This window comes from Lygodium microphyllum, chromosome 2, assembly GCF_053477565.2.
Source record: "Lygodium microphyllum isolate KBCC chromosome 2, Lygodium_microphyllum_v1.1.10, whole genome shotgun sequence".
In the NCBI taxonomy this organism is placed as follows: Eukaryota; Viridiplantae; Streptophyta; class Polypodiopsida; order Schizaeales; family Lygodiaceae; genus Lygodium; species Lygodium microphyllum.
In genome coordinates, this window is record NC_141136.1 from 104,463,721 (window position 1) to 104,480,190 (window position 16,470).

General features: G+C 43.8%; 1 protein-coding gene across 2 annotated transcripts; it reads left to right on the top strand.

Moving 5' to 3' along the window:
• The first annotated feature begins 347 nt into the window (after positions 1-347).
• LOC148040127 (Protein kinase superfamily protein) lies at positions 348-6,094 on the top strand. Of its 2 annotated transcripts, none has more exons than XM_087696877.1 (5): positions 348-708; positions 1,072-1,143; positions 1,482-4,095; positions 4,229-4,372; positions 4,583-6,094. In XM_087696877.1, the coding sequence occupies exons 1-3, from the start codon at positions 699-701 to the stop codon at positions 3,635-3,637; spliced, it is 2,238 nt and encodes a 745-aa protein (XP_087553003.1). In that variant the 5' UTR covers positions 348-698; the 3' UTR covers positions 3,638-4,095; positions 4,229-4,372; positions 4,583-6,094. The 2 variants fall into 2 exon arrangements, with proteins under 2 accessions (XP_087553003.1, XP_087553012.1); XM_087696886.1 differs by having other exon boundaries at positions 4,302-4,372.
• Positions 6,095-16,470: the final 10,376 nt, after the last annotated feature.

Genomic DNA, 16,470 nt, shown 5'->3' on the forward strand with positions numbered 1-16,470 from the left:
GGTATTGGCATATGTGTTACCAAAAGTGTGCTTTGTGAACACTTTGTGCACCAAATGTAGGGGCAAAATACAGATGGCAAAGATGGGCGTGGCCCCACTTTGTTTGGTGGGTGCACAGCAATAAAAGGGAGGGTTAGAAAAAAAGGAAAGAAAAGGGGGGGGGTATAATGGGCAGGGCGACAACACATTGAATAAGGTTGGGGGGTAACTCCACACAATAATAAAAAGCTTTAATCAAAAGAAGAAAAGGTCTGAATTCAAAAAGGTTTAAAATAATGGGGAAAGGGAAAAATGAAAGCAAAAGAGGATCTCTTTCCTCCTTGCAAAATCTACTAGAAGGAAGAGCCATGTCATTGTAGGCTAGACTCTAGAGGGCGCTCTCTCTCTCTCTCTCTCTCTCTCTCTCTGTGTTTGTGTCTCTCTGCTTTTCCCCCAAAGCTCTCTCTCTCTCTCTCTCTCTCTTTCTCTCTCTCAAATTCCCCCTCTTCTCCCACAGGCACCTCCATCGATCCCCGAGAGGAGGAGAGAGATCTACGGCTCCGCACCGCGGCCAGCGCACCGACAGACGGCCCCTTGACGATCCGTTGATGGACGCATGGCGATTGCGTCAGGTCTCTTCCTTGCGTGAATTTAGAGCCGCAAGCTCAGACGAAGCTTAAGAAACCATCGCGCGCACACACACACAGCCACACCTAACCATGAGATCTGGTGAGTGAAAATCCTCCACCCCGCTGGTTTTTAAGGTTCTCCAATGCTGCTTAGGTTTCCTGCGTCAGGTCCGTCCTAAGAATTACTGAACCAGAATGTAAATTTCGGCATCATGTCAAGTGACCAAGCATGGCTGGAATCACGTATCGACTCCATAAGTTTGGATCACACTCTATGTTACAGAAAGCAGAAAAACCTGCTTTTACTATCCTCTTTGTGTGGATATGAGTCTACTAGAGGAACTGATGCGGAAGCATGAAACTTCAGAAGCCGCCGAATATGCACGTGCATTGCTTATGTCTTTGATCATGAATTCCTAGCACCAGCAAGTTGTAGTAATGGCCATGTTTCGATTGTTTGCAGGAAGACGTCCTAAAGATCTGGAATTACCTGGTGGCCCCCTTGGTGATCGAAGTTTCAGGAAAACATCTCCAGGTTGATTTGCGCAGCTTGTTTTAATTCATTGGTGCTGGCTCTTATTTCCTGTGTCTGCAACAGCAAGCCGTCTGTTAATTTGGAAGAGCTAGCTAGCATCACAGGTTGCTTTGTCATGTTATAGGAGTGTTTTCTGTGTGTGCGTGTGTACATGCAGATGCAAGCAGCAGGCTCTGTGTGGATTATGCCTTTGGAAAACATGGAGTTGTGTTTATTTTGGGAGAGCACCTGTCTCATTTTGCAGGCTTGCCATTGAATAACATGCCATATTGCAGGAAGCTTGTTAAAACTGTTATATTAACACATTGATAGCAAACTAATGCATAGAGTAAATGCAGGTATCTCACCAGACAGCAAAAGTGCGATTGCAAGTACGAGCCGGATAGGTGTTTCACCGAAGAGTCGCTCATCTGCATCAGGCAGCAGTCCAGCTGGCCCAAAAGAATTTTTGAAGAGACTAGCCGACAGTGAGACTTTCAGCACAAAGCTGCTCAGTTGGCTTGAAACCAACCTGTCAGCTCAAGATGATGGACACTCCTTGATTGAGAAGCCTTTTCAGCTAGATGAACTACGGCAGTTTGACTTTGCACTGGAGGTTGTGCAGTTTCAGCAGTTGCTTAGAATGCCCTCTGTCCAGTCATCTGCATCTGTGGAAGCTGAAATGTGTCTTGCAGTTGAGGATTTTTTACATGCAAGTGCTCAAGGCTTGTGGGAAACTTTCTGGAGTGTGGATGAACCCTCCCCATTTTTTGTTACTGGTTCACATGGCTTTGGCTCAAAGAATGCATATGGAGAAAAACATTCCTCAAGGAAGGTGAAGGGGCCTCATTGTGCCGCTCTTGTAGGAAAGAGTAACAGTGGTGCTTTTGCTTTGTGGGAGCACATATCAGAGTTTGTCTTGCTGAAAACAGAGCTTAAAAGCTCATCCCAGCCAAATGGGCTTGTTCTTGTACCTGCACTGGTGGGTCAAGCTGTGTTTTATGGCTTGCATATGTTACTTTCTCGCAAAATGGCTCATTTGAAGTCTGCCATCCGCAGGGATTCAGATACTGCATATATTTTATTAGTGGATTCTGAGTGTGGGGCAGTAGTGAGAATGAAGGGTGATGTTAGTCAAATTGATACACATACCACCAAAGTCTACGAGAGTGCAGCAGCATGGGTTCAGGACCATGCACAAATTGCAGTTTCTACTGTTGAGCAAGTCTGGAACAGGTTTGGAAATGCAAATTGGGCTGACCTTGGTGCTCTCCAGTTACTCCTGGCTACATTTCATAGTATGGAACAATGTAGAGGGACATCCAAAAAGTCCATAGCAGAACTGGCTACAGAGCACAACATACGATTGCAGCGGAGGAGGATTGAGCGACGAGTCTTAGAGGTGCGTGAGAATGGCTCAGATGTAATGATTCATCAACACAGCAGAAGTCATGGAGAAATTGTTGAGATTGAAGAGGAGATTGTTCCGGAGATGATAAAAGAGCTGGAGCGCATGAAGTTAGAACCAGGTACTATTTTATGGCTTGAGGATTCTCATTGGCAAAGAGGCTTCAAGATACTTGAAGACCTGGGTGATGGTAGGCATTCTGTTTATACTGCCACAGCATTGGATGAAGGAAGTAAACTACTAAATGTCTATGTTGGAGCCCATCCTTCTCAGTTGGAGCCCTCCTGGGAAGACATGAGTACGTGGTATCAAGTCCAGAGGCAGACACGTGTATTGAATGTCATGAAACAAAGGGGGATATCCAGCAAGTATCTCCCACAGCTTGTGGCCTCTGGAAGAATTCTTCATCCTGGCTCATGCACAAAGCAAAGTCCTAGTGGACGATGTGATCATCCCTGGTGTGGAACACCCATTCTCGCGACTTCACCTGTAGGGGTGCCCCTAGATATCATTGTTCAGAGGGATGGTGTGTTTACTCCAGAAGAAGCTCTTAAATGCTGCCATGACTGTCTGTCGGCCTTGAGGAGTGCTGGTTCAGCTGGGATCCAACATGGAGATATTACTCCAGAGCATGTAGTGCGAGTGACAGGAGCAGATGGGGAAAGCTACCATGTCTTGATTGAGTGGGGCCATGCAGTACTTGAAGACAGGGATAGTCCTGGCATCAGCTTGAGATTCTCTTCCACCTATGCCCTACAGGAAGGGAAACTTTGCCCAGCATCTGATGCAGAGAGCCTAGTCTACCTTCTCTACTTCTTGTGTGGTGGAAATACACCTCAATTTGACAGTATTGAGTCTGCCTTGCAATGGAGAGAGAGATTCTGGGCGCGGAGGGCTATACAGCAGCAACTGGGAGAGGTTTCTGCAGTTCTTAAAGCTTTTGCAGATTATGTAGATAGCCTATGTGGGACTCCTTACCCTGTTGATTATGATATTTGGTTAAGAAGATTGAATCGAGCTTTACATGGAGAGGATCCAGGAAAAAGGATGGAATACAACAGTACTGTTTCTAGGGTTGATGATATTGCAGAATCTTCAGGGACGTGAGGTGCCTGTTGGGCTGAGAATGATAGACCTTCCATAGCTTGTCAGTTTTGTTGGTGAAATGAGCAAGTGCTTGTGTGTGAAGATTATGCTGCACGATCGTTTACATTGCTACCATAGCTGTGGCTCTTTTTGCCATTTTGGCAAGATATGAAGTCAGATGCCAATTTTATCCACACAAAACATCAGGCTGCTGGTTCAAGCTACTTCTAGGTGTATGCTGGGACGGTTCAGCAAAGCATTACTGCCTTTGAAAGTTGGCCACAGAACTGACCATGTGGGATGCCAATTGCATTCATTTATTCAAACCATTGCTTTAATAACAGTTGTGTCCATGCTGTAAACCATGGTTCACAAGTTGATTCTATTACACAAGGTCATATGAATAAGGCAGACTGCACATTGGTTCTATCAAACTAGAAAGCAGGCAGTTTTGTCAACTTCTTCATTCACTATTTCAGGTAAAACACTCTTCACAATCTGCTAGTGTGGTGCATACCTTTCAAGTTGAGTATAGAATTTGTCCTGGTATGTTTAGTAAGGTGGCAAGCTGCTCCCATTATTGTGGTTCTTATGATGAGCCATTGTATACAGCTTACTTTCTAGTGATATTCAAGGCTCCAAAATTCTCATACAAGCATACAATCTGTGTTTTCTGGAAAGCAAGGTTGCACTGGAGATAAAAGGTGTCAAAATGCCACATTGAAGATGCAGGATGTATTGCAAATGCTAGTTGTGGTGAGTGTATGCCTTTGCTTCCCATTTGAGCATTCCTAATTTGTTCAGGACACCCTTTGTCAGATTGATTTGCTCATGTCTTCAGAGGTTGGTTGTGATGATGCTTTGAATATTAAACATGTCTGTTCTGGTCTGAGGATACATATTGTTTTTTTCAACACATGGTTATTTATTGCTACTGTATATTTCTCTAATACCTTTCAACTACAGGTGGAAGTTTTGGAGGTACTTGTGAAGAGGAACTGTGGTGGCAAGCTAACAGTGGATCAGGCAGACAGACAAGGTTGCAGTCTTCCTAATGTATGACAGGATGACTATGCATTACAATGAGGCCTGCAGCAGATTGCCTGGTTTAGCAGTGTTTTTAAATTGACTAATTAAAGCGGCTGATAACTGCTGGCATTGTTTCAGCTTTTTTCTTAGTAACTGGAATTGAGTTGCATTTGTTCAATATCTGTAAGAGTGTAGTTTGCAGAGTGTGGGGTGTAGTGCTGCAGTTGTCTGAACCGTGTGTTGTGCAACCAGATTGAAACTTCTTTTTACAGTAGAACGAAGGTTCTTTCTCTGTACTTTTGGGCACAAAAAATTCTCCATCCCATGCATGCATGCACGTGTGTACATGGGAGATAAAAGATACATGTTTACATCTGCCTCCCTCCTATTCCCCCTCTCACACCCTCAAATCACCAAAAACCAAAGACCCCAATGTTTGATAGAGCTTCTCTTCAGTTCTATTTGTATGCTTGCACTATATTCCTTTTTGAATTGGTGGATACAAATGCAATCTCAAAAGTTTGGAATTGTGATGGCTTTTCAGTTACAGTATCATATCAGTTTCCTAATGGCATTAATTGAATTTTCAAAAGGCTTGAGTCTTGTGTATTGTGTAGCTGTCTGAAGCATGTGAGATACTTGTCTAGTCCTACACACAATAAGCATTATTTAAACTGGAGCGCTTACCTGACAGCGCCCATCAGGGAAGTTATGTAGTAGGACTATGGTGCTTAAACTTTTGCCTGACAGTGCCCATCGGGTGGAGCCAAGTAGTACGAGTGTGGTGCTTAAACCTTTCTTCAAGATGAAATATGTGTGCACCGCAGCATGAGGGGACCAAGAATTTTTGGGAGAGGTTGATAGGGTTACCCTTCATTCTTGCACAGATCTGTACGAACTTCAATCTGGATCAGTATCTTACTTGGACAAAAGCTCTCATCATGGATACTTAAGAGGACTCGTTCAGATATTAAAAAATCAACCTGGAGTCCTAAATGGTATGCTGATTTAAGACCCAAGACTCCTTGTGTAACCACTGGGGATTGCCTTTGCACCTTTGGAATGATGTGATGAGTTGGTATGGGCTACAACCACCATCAGCTTAGCTAACATTTTAAGCTGGCACTGCACTGAGGTAATATCCATCACTCAATTCCAAGGCTAATGTCTTCTGAAGGCCTCCACCCCATTTTTCAAATTTTGGTGGATGGTTTTACAGGAAGGCAAGGTAGTAAAAATGACGAGCTGTTCAGAGTTTGTGTAAACTCAGTATCAAGAAATTATCAACTCAGATGCAAAAAAAACACAGAAGCTAATTGGTATTTTGAGATAAATTTACTGGGTAACTGATGAGCCTTTCAGATTCTTGGAGTCATGACTTGCCTATATGCACGTGTATGCACATGAGAGAGAGAGAGAGAGAGAGAGAGAGAGAGAGAGAGAGAGAGAGAGAGAGAATGTATTTACGAAAAAAAAGAGAGAGAATGTATGCTTAGATGAAGTAATCTAAATGAGAGATCAGGGCAGTATCCCCTCCTGTTGGGGCCATATCCTCTCTAGATTTCTGCCAATACTTGTTTCTCCATGCTTTTGTAGCTCCCTCCCCTGATCTTACTTAGAAGTGATGAATACTTGTAATGTTGAAATTGGTTTTTAATGAGTGATATCGTGAACAAACAAGTGCTAAAACTTATCATGGTACTTACCTTCATAAGCTATGAAAAAAAAGGGCAAATGGTAGAATATATATATAGAGTGATTTGTTCAATGGCAAACTATGTGCTTATTTCTATATATTGTGAAGTGGTTTTTGAATGTGAAAGATATGGACAAGATTGAAAGATAGTGAACATGAGAGGAGGGAGAGAGAAAGATGTAAAAGAATGTATTTGCTGTCAATGAATGTTGAAATGAAAAAAGTAGCTCTACTAGTGGGTTGAAGTATCTCATTGAGTTGCTTTCTCTACACCACTTGGAATGACAAGTGAGGTGGGAAGGCTACCTAGTGGCCATAGGCCATATATAGCATGAAATAAATCAATGGAATAATTAGGGTGAACAGTAAAATTGGTCGACTTGCAACAAAACCTATAGATTGCACACTAGAATAACAAATAAATCAGTAATTTGCTAGCTTGCAAGATGAAAAATCTCCGACACCCCCTCTTAGATCTTAGACATGGTATAAGGCTTAGGAATTTGGAGCGCTATCATAGAATAGCCTTTAGAATGCACACTAGAATAACAAATGAACTAGCAATCTGTTGGCTCGAAGGACAACTAAATCTCTGACACCCCCTCTCAAATCTTGGATGCAACATAAGGCTTAGGGATTTGGAGTGCTATCATAGGAGCAAGAAGGGGATGTTCAAGAGGTCGTGGTATGGGTCATGCTAGTGGTAACCAACAAAATAGGTTACATCAATAGTTTGGTGACATGTAGATTTGAGGAGGTTGTGGTAATTGTAGAGGTTGGGGGAGCTCTAGAGAAAGAGGTGGATGACAAAATAGAGATTCTAATAATTTTGATATTATTTATCATTATTGTGGAAGAATGGTCATATCGCAGGCCTTTGTTTTGTTAAGAAGGATGACATTCATAGTGGCAAGTTGCAACAATAAATCTATGCATCATCTTCAAGATAGAATGATACAAAAAATAAGCATGCAACATATGATGAATGATGTTACAAGAAAAGGGACATGTGATGATGTATGATATGTTGATTCAGGTATATCTAATCATATGACCAGCTATGCCAAATGGTTTGGAGAGATGCAATATTTACAAAGTCTAGGTTATATAAAGATAGGTGATCATTCATGTCATCTGGTTTTACACATTAGAAAAAATTCATTATCCTTGTATGATGGTTAGACAAAGTGTTTGTTAGATGTTTTATACGTACCATCCATTATAAAGAATTTGGTATCTATTGGACAAATGATAGAGCAAGGGTTGTAGGTTAAATTTAATGATGTGAAGGATTGTTTTGTTGAAGGCTTTAATAATAAGCGTAGGTTGATTGCAAAGGGAAGTAGAGTTGGTCACATGTTTACATTGGATGCTAGAATTCCTACTATAAATGCTGCTATGTATACTAAAGGCAAAGGTGTGATTGTAGACATCAAAATATGGCACAAATGTATTGGATATACAAATCTACAAAGGTTGAAATTAATATTATTGGGGATAAAGGTGCATGTGCCTAGCTGTTCGTGTATTACTACACTAACATTACCTGCACCTACACACTGTAGGAGACAGGCGCCTATCACTGTCACTTTATTCTTTATTCTTTCAGTGATATTCGAACAAAGAGAAGGCCGGTCACACATTGTGACTGTTGGAGTTCCCACATCTTGAGTCTCTCTCTCTCTTGCTCTCTTGCTCTCTTGCTCCACATGCCATACCTCACACCTCTCTTGCTTTCGCTTGCTCGTGCTTCCACTTGGGCTTCTCCCCTTCAACTGGTATCAGAGCCACGTTCTTCATAAGCTTGATCTCAATTCAGCATTGCTTTAGCTCTCATTCGAGTTACCTACATCAGGGTTTCACCATTGGAAGCCATAGCTCCACCTCTTGAGGTTCATATTATTGAGCTCTCATTGCTCTAGGACTTCTCAGGACCTATTGGGGCTATCTTAGGGCAATCTTGAGCCTACATTGAGCTTATTTTAGGAAGTATTCAGCTCAATATTCAGAGTTGGAAATACAAACACGTTTTTTTAGTCGTGGCCAGTTTCAAGCACTTGTGCTTGCTCAACCACTCCCTAGCATTGGACAAAGGCTTTGGCATTGTTTATCACTTCTCTCGACATTGACCATTAATATTGAGCATTGGTTTTGAGTCATTGAGCTTCATTGTGCAAACATGACATCATGCTATCATAAAACAGGGATAGCCATATCTTCAATGTTTGGAGCTTGTATATGCTTCTCGGGATGCCCATATACCTATGTTTTGTTATTGGATACTTGGAGGATCATATGTCATTGGTTTGAGATGCTATTGGATTGATTTGAGCACTCTTTTATTTCAGTTTTCTAATAGATATCATTGCTATCATGGCTAATGTATTAGAATGCTTTTGGACTAATTTGAGCTCATATTTGGCTTAGTTTTACTGCCATTTTTACTACTGTAACAAGCATGGCTGAAGGTTATTTTATCAGTGAAAGAATTTGATGTTTCCCGGCTACTTGGGATGACACATTGATGTCCATGGTTGATGCCACATGCTTGGACATTCTCTCAGAATACTTTTGGGCTTTGATTGAGCTCACTTTTGCTCAGTCTTGACTGCCATTTTATTGCTGTATATATAGTGGAGATCAATCTTTAACAAGGATAGTCTATGCGTAATGCTTTTTCATGCTCTTCGAGCATTCTACTGGATGTATTGGTGCATGACATTGAAGCTCTATGCTTGGTTATGCTATTGAATGCATTTGAGATTTGATTTGAGCTTAGGACATTTGAAATCAGTGTCGATTACTTCATTAGATGCTTCAAAGGTCTATAACCTGATATGCTTGAAGCTTTTATTGGGTCTTATGCTCCCAACTATATACTTGATGTATCTTGGATGCTTGGATGCCACTCACATGAGGACTTGAGCTTTGTTTTCTCATCTGGAAATCTGACTCTTGTTTCAATGGGAGCCGCTTACTTGACACTTGGATGTCACATTGAGCTTTGGATTTTATTTGTAGTGAGATTGAGTATGCTATACCTCATTTTTAACATGCTGTAATTGCAAAGACTGCTACATTATTTATGAGAGCAGTTTCCTCCATTTGGTACTATTTTGGTCATAGTATGTGGATAGCTTATTATTTGGTCCCTATCTCTTGTTTTCAGCTTGTTTTGGCAGTGGTTTTGGGGCTGTTTGTAGGTATTACATTAGCCTATTTGGTATATTGTGCCTCTATTTCTTGCAGTATGGCTAATCATTCAAATGACAGTGCTATCTTCAACATTGAAAAGTTGGATGGTGGTAATTATGGCTATTGGAAGACCCAAATTTGGCAGGTTTGGTGCAAAAATCTCAGATGAGACATATCAAATGTAAAAGCATTAAGCCTGAAGGTCATGATTAGGATGTATGGGATGAATTAGATGAGCTTTGCAAGTCCACGATTACTTGTCCCTCAACAAGCACGTTTATTATAATGTTGTCACATATGGGCAGTTTACATGGGATCTTTAGGAGAAAATCCGTAATCTCTATGATAAGTAGAGCCTTGCTTCTCAGATGTATTTGCTAGAGCAACTTATGGACCTTTGTATGAAGGAAGGTACAAGTGTTTCTCAACATTTTAGCGAGTTTCATGCTATCATTGGCCAGTTGTCATCGTAGGGTATTGATGTTAAGGACAATTTTCCACCTTTGTTCTTGTTGATCATATTGCTTGAGTCTTGGGATACATTCCATACTGTTATATATGAAAATATGCCCAAGAATGGGCTAAAATTGTCTGATGTAGAGGGTGCACTCCTAATAGAGGAGATCAATAGGAAGAATATAGATGCTTCTTGTACTTCTCATGCTTTGACTATTCGGGGTTGCCATGATGGCAAGAGCGAGAATGACTGCTGTGGTAGGGACTCACAGAAGTCTCATTCTAAGTCCCATTAATGGACAGTATCATAGTAAGTCTCGTGGACATAAGTCCGATTTAATATGCCATTATTGTGGGAAAGCAGGACATATCAAGCCGCAATGCCATAAAATGTGCAATGATAAGCACAAGTAAAAGGACAAAGGGAAAGTGCTGGACAAGTTTGATGATCGCAGCATTGTCCTTGCTAAGTCCAGTGTTAAGATTGAAGAGATTAATGTAGTGCAACAACTTGACTCTGATGATGATTACATACTTGCAGCTTCTTCTTTGAATGAGTCATAGCTATCTAATGCCTTGCCTGATTTTACTCAGTGTTGGTTGATGGATTTGTGGGCTTCCTTTCATGTGACCCTTCATAGAGAGTGGTTTCACTCCTATTGCAGTATGACTAGATTTGCCGGTTTGGAGAATGACTTGGCATTGCAAATAATTGGTATTGGTGATATTCGACTACAGTTTGGTTCAGGTACTATGTTTACTTTGCATAATGTTTGACATGTATTGGCTCTCACGAACAGTCTTATCTCTGTTGGCACACTGGATGATGAGGGTTACTTTGTTTCCTTTGGGGATTATTCTTGGAAGATCACCCGTGGAAACCTTGTTCTAGCACATGGTACCAAGTCTGGCACTTTATATCCCTTGGTTGTATTTGGATTCGTAGATCATATTTTGTTTGTGGGGCTATAGTTCCACATGTATCTCTTTGGCATTGTTGCCTTGGGCACATGTCCTTAAAGGGAATGAAAATGCTTACTCATTTGCAATTCTGCCCCTTGACTATAAGTGTTTTGAGCCATGTGATCATTTTTTGTATGGCAGACAGACACGTAGTACTCATTAGAAGTCTGGCACTCTGTAGCACGGGTGAGCCTTTAGCTCTTGTTCATTATTTTGATGTTTGTGAACCTATTCCCTATCAAACGTTAGGAGGTGCGAAGTACTTTGTCACATTGATTGTGATGATTACTGTTAACCCCAAGTCGAGATGGCGGAAAAATGAAGGAAAAAGCAAAAGAAAGATGAAAAAAGAGCAAAGACACGCAGGCGGCCTCTAAAGATGAACCGGGGCAAAAAGCGCAACTTTAAATGAAAAGGCGCCTCAAAAAACTCGAAAAACTCTTGTAAAAGAGCACCGGGCTCCCTCCTGTGCCAATTGTAAAATATTAGATGGGTGTAGGCTAGGGGCATAAGGCTAGAAGAGGGAAATGGAAAAAGGACCTTGACACAATGGCCAGTCATGTAAAAAAGGGATGGGTGCCCATGGGATTTTAAGGTTTGTATATATAAAGTTCAAAAAGTGAATAAGAGCTCATTCTTTGGTGTGTGGCAACAAGAGTTTTCTTCTTCTTCTCTCCTTCTCATCTTCTTGCTTGTGTGTGCTCTTGAGAGAGAGAGTGTGAGAGTGTGAGGGAGTGAGTGTGTGGGAGTGAGGGATCAAGAGGGTGAAGCTCTTCACCATCTCCTCTTCTCTTCTTCTCTTCTATTCTCTCTTTTTGTGCGCGCGGCTATGGAGGATGGAGCTTGGAGGTGGAGGAGGCTTGAGGATGCTTGAGCTTGCATCTAGGATCATGGAGCTACCGACGTGTGTGAGAGAGGAGGAAACTCATATCGGCATTAAGGTAAGCTCACTACACTTGTAGGATCGATGGCACGTCGGCTAGGTGAGAGATAGCCATTAGAGCTTGCTTGAAACGCTTGAAACAATAAGCGGTCCGTGGGTCTTGGCAGTTGAGCGAAAGCTCCCACATTTTGGTTTCGTTGCTGAGACAAACGGATTCAAGCTTGAGCACTTGCGCGCCTCATATCAAGCATCGAAGTAAGGGACTTATCCTCAAAACAGAGCTTGAGATAGGTAGGGAGTTTGGGTGTTTTTGATCTTCAAAACAAGTAAGTATTTTGGGGTTATTTTGTTTGTTTGATGATTGGGAAACATGGAGAAATCATTTCAGTATTTTGCTTTCGATTCTTGTTACATTTAGAGTAGATTAGGATTAGGAAATCGCACTGGAGAAGGGTAGGGTTTAGTGTTGCAAAACATGGCAAAAAACGTGAAAAAATGGCAAAAAGCTCGCTTGTGATGCCTAAGATTGGCAAGTGAGTGATTGGGGGCACCAACACCATACCCGGGAAGGGGTATAAGAGCCAAGAGGCCAAGGGAGGACTCATTTACAACCATGAGAGAGAGAGAGAGAGAGAGAGAGAGAGAGAGAGAGAGAGAGAGAGAGAGAGAGAGAGAGAGAGAGAGAGAGAGAGAGAGAGAGAGAGAGAGAGAGAGAGAGAGAGAGAGCTATTACCCGATTCGATTCGATCGCACCAACGACGAGCCCACCACTCTATCCAGGTATATGAATCCCTTCCCTTACCCCCTTAGGTAGGATCTGGAGGTTTTTGCCTGATACGATTGAGTAAATCACAAGGAACGATCGAAATCAAACTTGTGCTGTTGGTGTGCGCCGCGCTTGGCCTGTCCGAATGGTCACTTCTGGGCCGAGTCCCAGAATCGGCCCTCGGCCCCTTACCATTCGGCTCACTCGGCCCAAACCCTAATTGGCCCACTCGACCTAAACCTACTCGGCCTGTCCGAGTCGACCATTTGGACCGTAGACCAATTCGGCCTTCTGCCACGTATCAAACTCGACCCTCGGGCCACTTCCCTCGGCCCGTCCGAGTGACCTCGTCCGATGTTACCAATGTAACCTATGGTTCATATTTAAGAGATTTGCCGAGCCCGGATACTCCGATAATCTACTAGTACGCTTGATGAACGTCAATCAGAAAGAGAAGGAGGACATTCGCGATTACGTGACCCATGTGCGGAGTCTCTTCAAGAGAATCCCTACCCGAGAATGACCGACTGAAAGAGTAGTATCAACGGTATTTATCAGCGGGATTCAGAACGAGGAACTATATAAGGCTTTGGCAGGCAACTCGAGCTTGCAGCGAGACGCGCTAGCTAGGGTCTTTGAGGAAGCCATCTGAGTTGACAATCAGCTAAAGGAACGAAGCTCTAGGAGCTCGAACTCTGAGCAAACCAACTCACAAAATTCAGAGAGAGCGTCAGCCTCGAGTGAGCAATCAGCCCCATCATCCCAGGATAAGGGGAAAACCACCGAGACGAACCAAGACTTGGCTGACGTTAAGATGGAATCAGCCAAGCTGCAAGATATGTTGAGACGACCAATGCGCCCACACGTCCAATGCGTGTACTGTGGCAGAAACCACTTGCCAGCCGAGTGTCAAGACCCTAGGTCAAGACCTTGTGCTAACTGCGGTAGGTTCGGTCATGACGTCGCGCATTGTAGATTGCCAAGGAGACTTCCATACTCACAGCCATACGACCAGTCTTACCTAGCGAATAGGCCGCAGCCATTTTTCGGAAGGGGAGCTCCATTGGCCCTCCCTGCGCCTAATGACATTAAGCCAGCTGTTGCTAGGATGAAAATAAATCCTACAAGCATTCCTAGACCGCTTGGTCCTTATGTAACCCATCCACCGAGTGACATTCCTGTCCACTATGTGGAAGAACCAAACGAGGAAGAAGCTTACATATGCCCTTACATCTCGCATGATGATGAAGGCAACGCTGTCCTCATGGATTATCGCTCCGTATCGGTGATGGCATTAGGAAGAGAACGAGGTAAAGGCCTAGGAGGGCAGACGCAGGATCCAATCACCTGTTGGACTTGTGGTCACCCAGGTCATGTCTCATCACGCTGCCCTGAAAGGGAGCAGCAAAACAGAGACAAGGCTGTCCAAAGATGTGCAGAGTGCGGAATCACTTATCTCTTCGTTGATTGCCCAAAGTGGAAGCCATCTTCGAGTTCAGCCAACGTGCCATATGTCCCATTGGGGCTGTTTGGTGTCGAGAACCTCGATGGGAAGGCCACGCCTATCCCATTGCGGGTCATGACCCGTGCCCAAACGAAGCAGGCCGGCATCTCTCTGCCAAGACCTAGCAATCTCGATGTAGCCTCGATAGGGAAGAAGAGCCGTAGACGGAGGAGGAAGAGGTCGGAAGCTAAAATCGCACTAAAAATGGAGAGTGCTACAACTCTGCCTGTTGGAAAGAAGGTCTTTGACGCAGAGGCAGAGACTTCAGCCCCTAAGACGACCGAAAAGGGAAGTGCTAAGGTAGGGGAATACCCGCATCCGAAGCGATAGTTAGAGGCCATAGAAAAGGTGAAGGAATGGGTGAAGGAAGCCTAAGAGCATCTAAAAGACGCTGAGCCCATCATAGAGGACGAGATCGATGATCTCTCCAGCATAAGTACGCCAACCTCACCTCCACAACCAAATTCGAGAGAAGTAACTGCACCACAAGCAGCGCCGCTGAGGCCAAGCCGCGGTGCTACAGGGCCGAGGTTCAGTCATGGCCACTGGTCAGGACGATCCAGGTTAGAAGAGAGACGAACACCCAACGATCTCCTGACCACGTTGGTGACTACCCCTGTAACACTTAGCCTGGGAGATCTGCTTAGGCAGCACCCCACCTTATGACAAGATCTTAAGCAGTGGGTTGAAGGGTCACAAGAGTAGGTCACGGCAGACCCTCATGACCATGATGCAGAGACGCAAATACCAAGTTTGACGCTGCACTATGTCTAAATCCTTGCACGTCAATGCCTTCTGGGAAGGTTCCGAGATGCATGCGGTCTTACCAGTTTTAGCCCTAGGCGATACAACGAGAAAGGGAATCGTGGAAACGGGAGCTGGGGTTAGTGTGCTTAGCCATGCAGTGCTTCAAACTTGGGGAAACCACCCGTTGAGACTGCTAGGTTTAATGTCACACTAGCAAACGGTATGAGAGTCAAGCCATTCGGGGTGCTTAAGAATTGGCCAGTGCAGATCGCAGGTGTCCAGTTCTCCGTTGACTTTATAGTCATGAAGGGAGTGGACTACGACATCCTATTAGACCGACCGTGGATGCGCAACGCTAGAGTCATTGAAGATTGGGGTAACGGCTTGATCTTCCTTAGCAATAGGACAGACACCGTGAGAGTGGAGATGGACACCTGGAAGACCTCACTAGTCGACTTAGATGCCATCTCTGCTATGCTCAAGGGTAATGCTCAGGTCAAGAAGTCCTATGGGCCCTTGACCAAGTATATCCCATGCCCAGAGGACGAGCACGATTGGATGCATGTCCTTGCTACAATCGACCTGCCGTTCTCTGATCACGAGGCGTATGAGCAAGCCATCAAAACAATAGGCAAGGTTAACGACACACCCTCCATACCAGTCTATATGATGGGAGGAAGCCTTCATGGAAAACCGAAGCCCGTCAACTTCCAAGTCCTAACAAACAAAAGGGAACTCCAGGAGATACTGGAATACCTAACGGACACGCTAGCTGGCAATCCAGTTGCAAATTTCAAACCACTCTAGGATCTCTTAGATGAATCCAAGTGGCAATAGACCAGAGTGCATGACTTAAACCTCATGTATAATTGGGCCTGGTTCCTGACCAACGACCAGAGATATACCAAGCCCTAGGAGACGACAAGCAGTCTGATGAAGAGAATTATAACGACGAATACGAAGACTGCCGATCCTTCAGTGATGAGAGTGAGGGTGAGGCAGATACTGTGGAATATGACACTAAAGGACAAGAAATAGAGCAAATACGAGCAGATTCCAAGTCGCAGAAAAAGAGTATCTTCAGGATGGAGTGAGGAGTCATGTATATGGAATGTGATCACACCTGGTTGGAACACGTAGGAGCCATAGACCTTGAGCAAGTAGGCCTTGCCCAGCCAGGAACGACATCAGTACTTAGGACTGAATCACCATCTGAATTGCACCCACTAGGGGAGACCACCTCTTCTAGCGAAGACGGAGGGTTCGACTCTGAATCGGAGGTTAGTTCAGATAGTGATCCAGGAATCCCTAGGCTGCCCACAACCAGACGCACCAAGGGGGACCTACCTGTCCACTTGAGGCATAGACGATTAAGGTAGGAAAAGGCAAAACAACCCAGGGATATACGAATGGAAGAACAACAAAAACTGCAGGACCTCTCTAGATGATTTACAAAATTCAAAAAAGGGGATAGGGTAGTAGTCCTGTTGGGTGCCAAACGTCAAGCGCAGACGAGCAAACCAATCGAGGGACCAGCCAAGGTCAAGGAGGTGGACCTAGCCTAGGAAGGGAAAACACCCCAACCAGTCTTCATTGCCAATGACTTGACTGATGA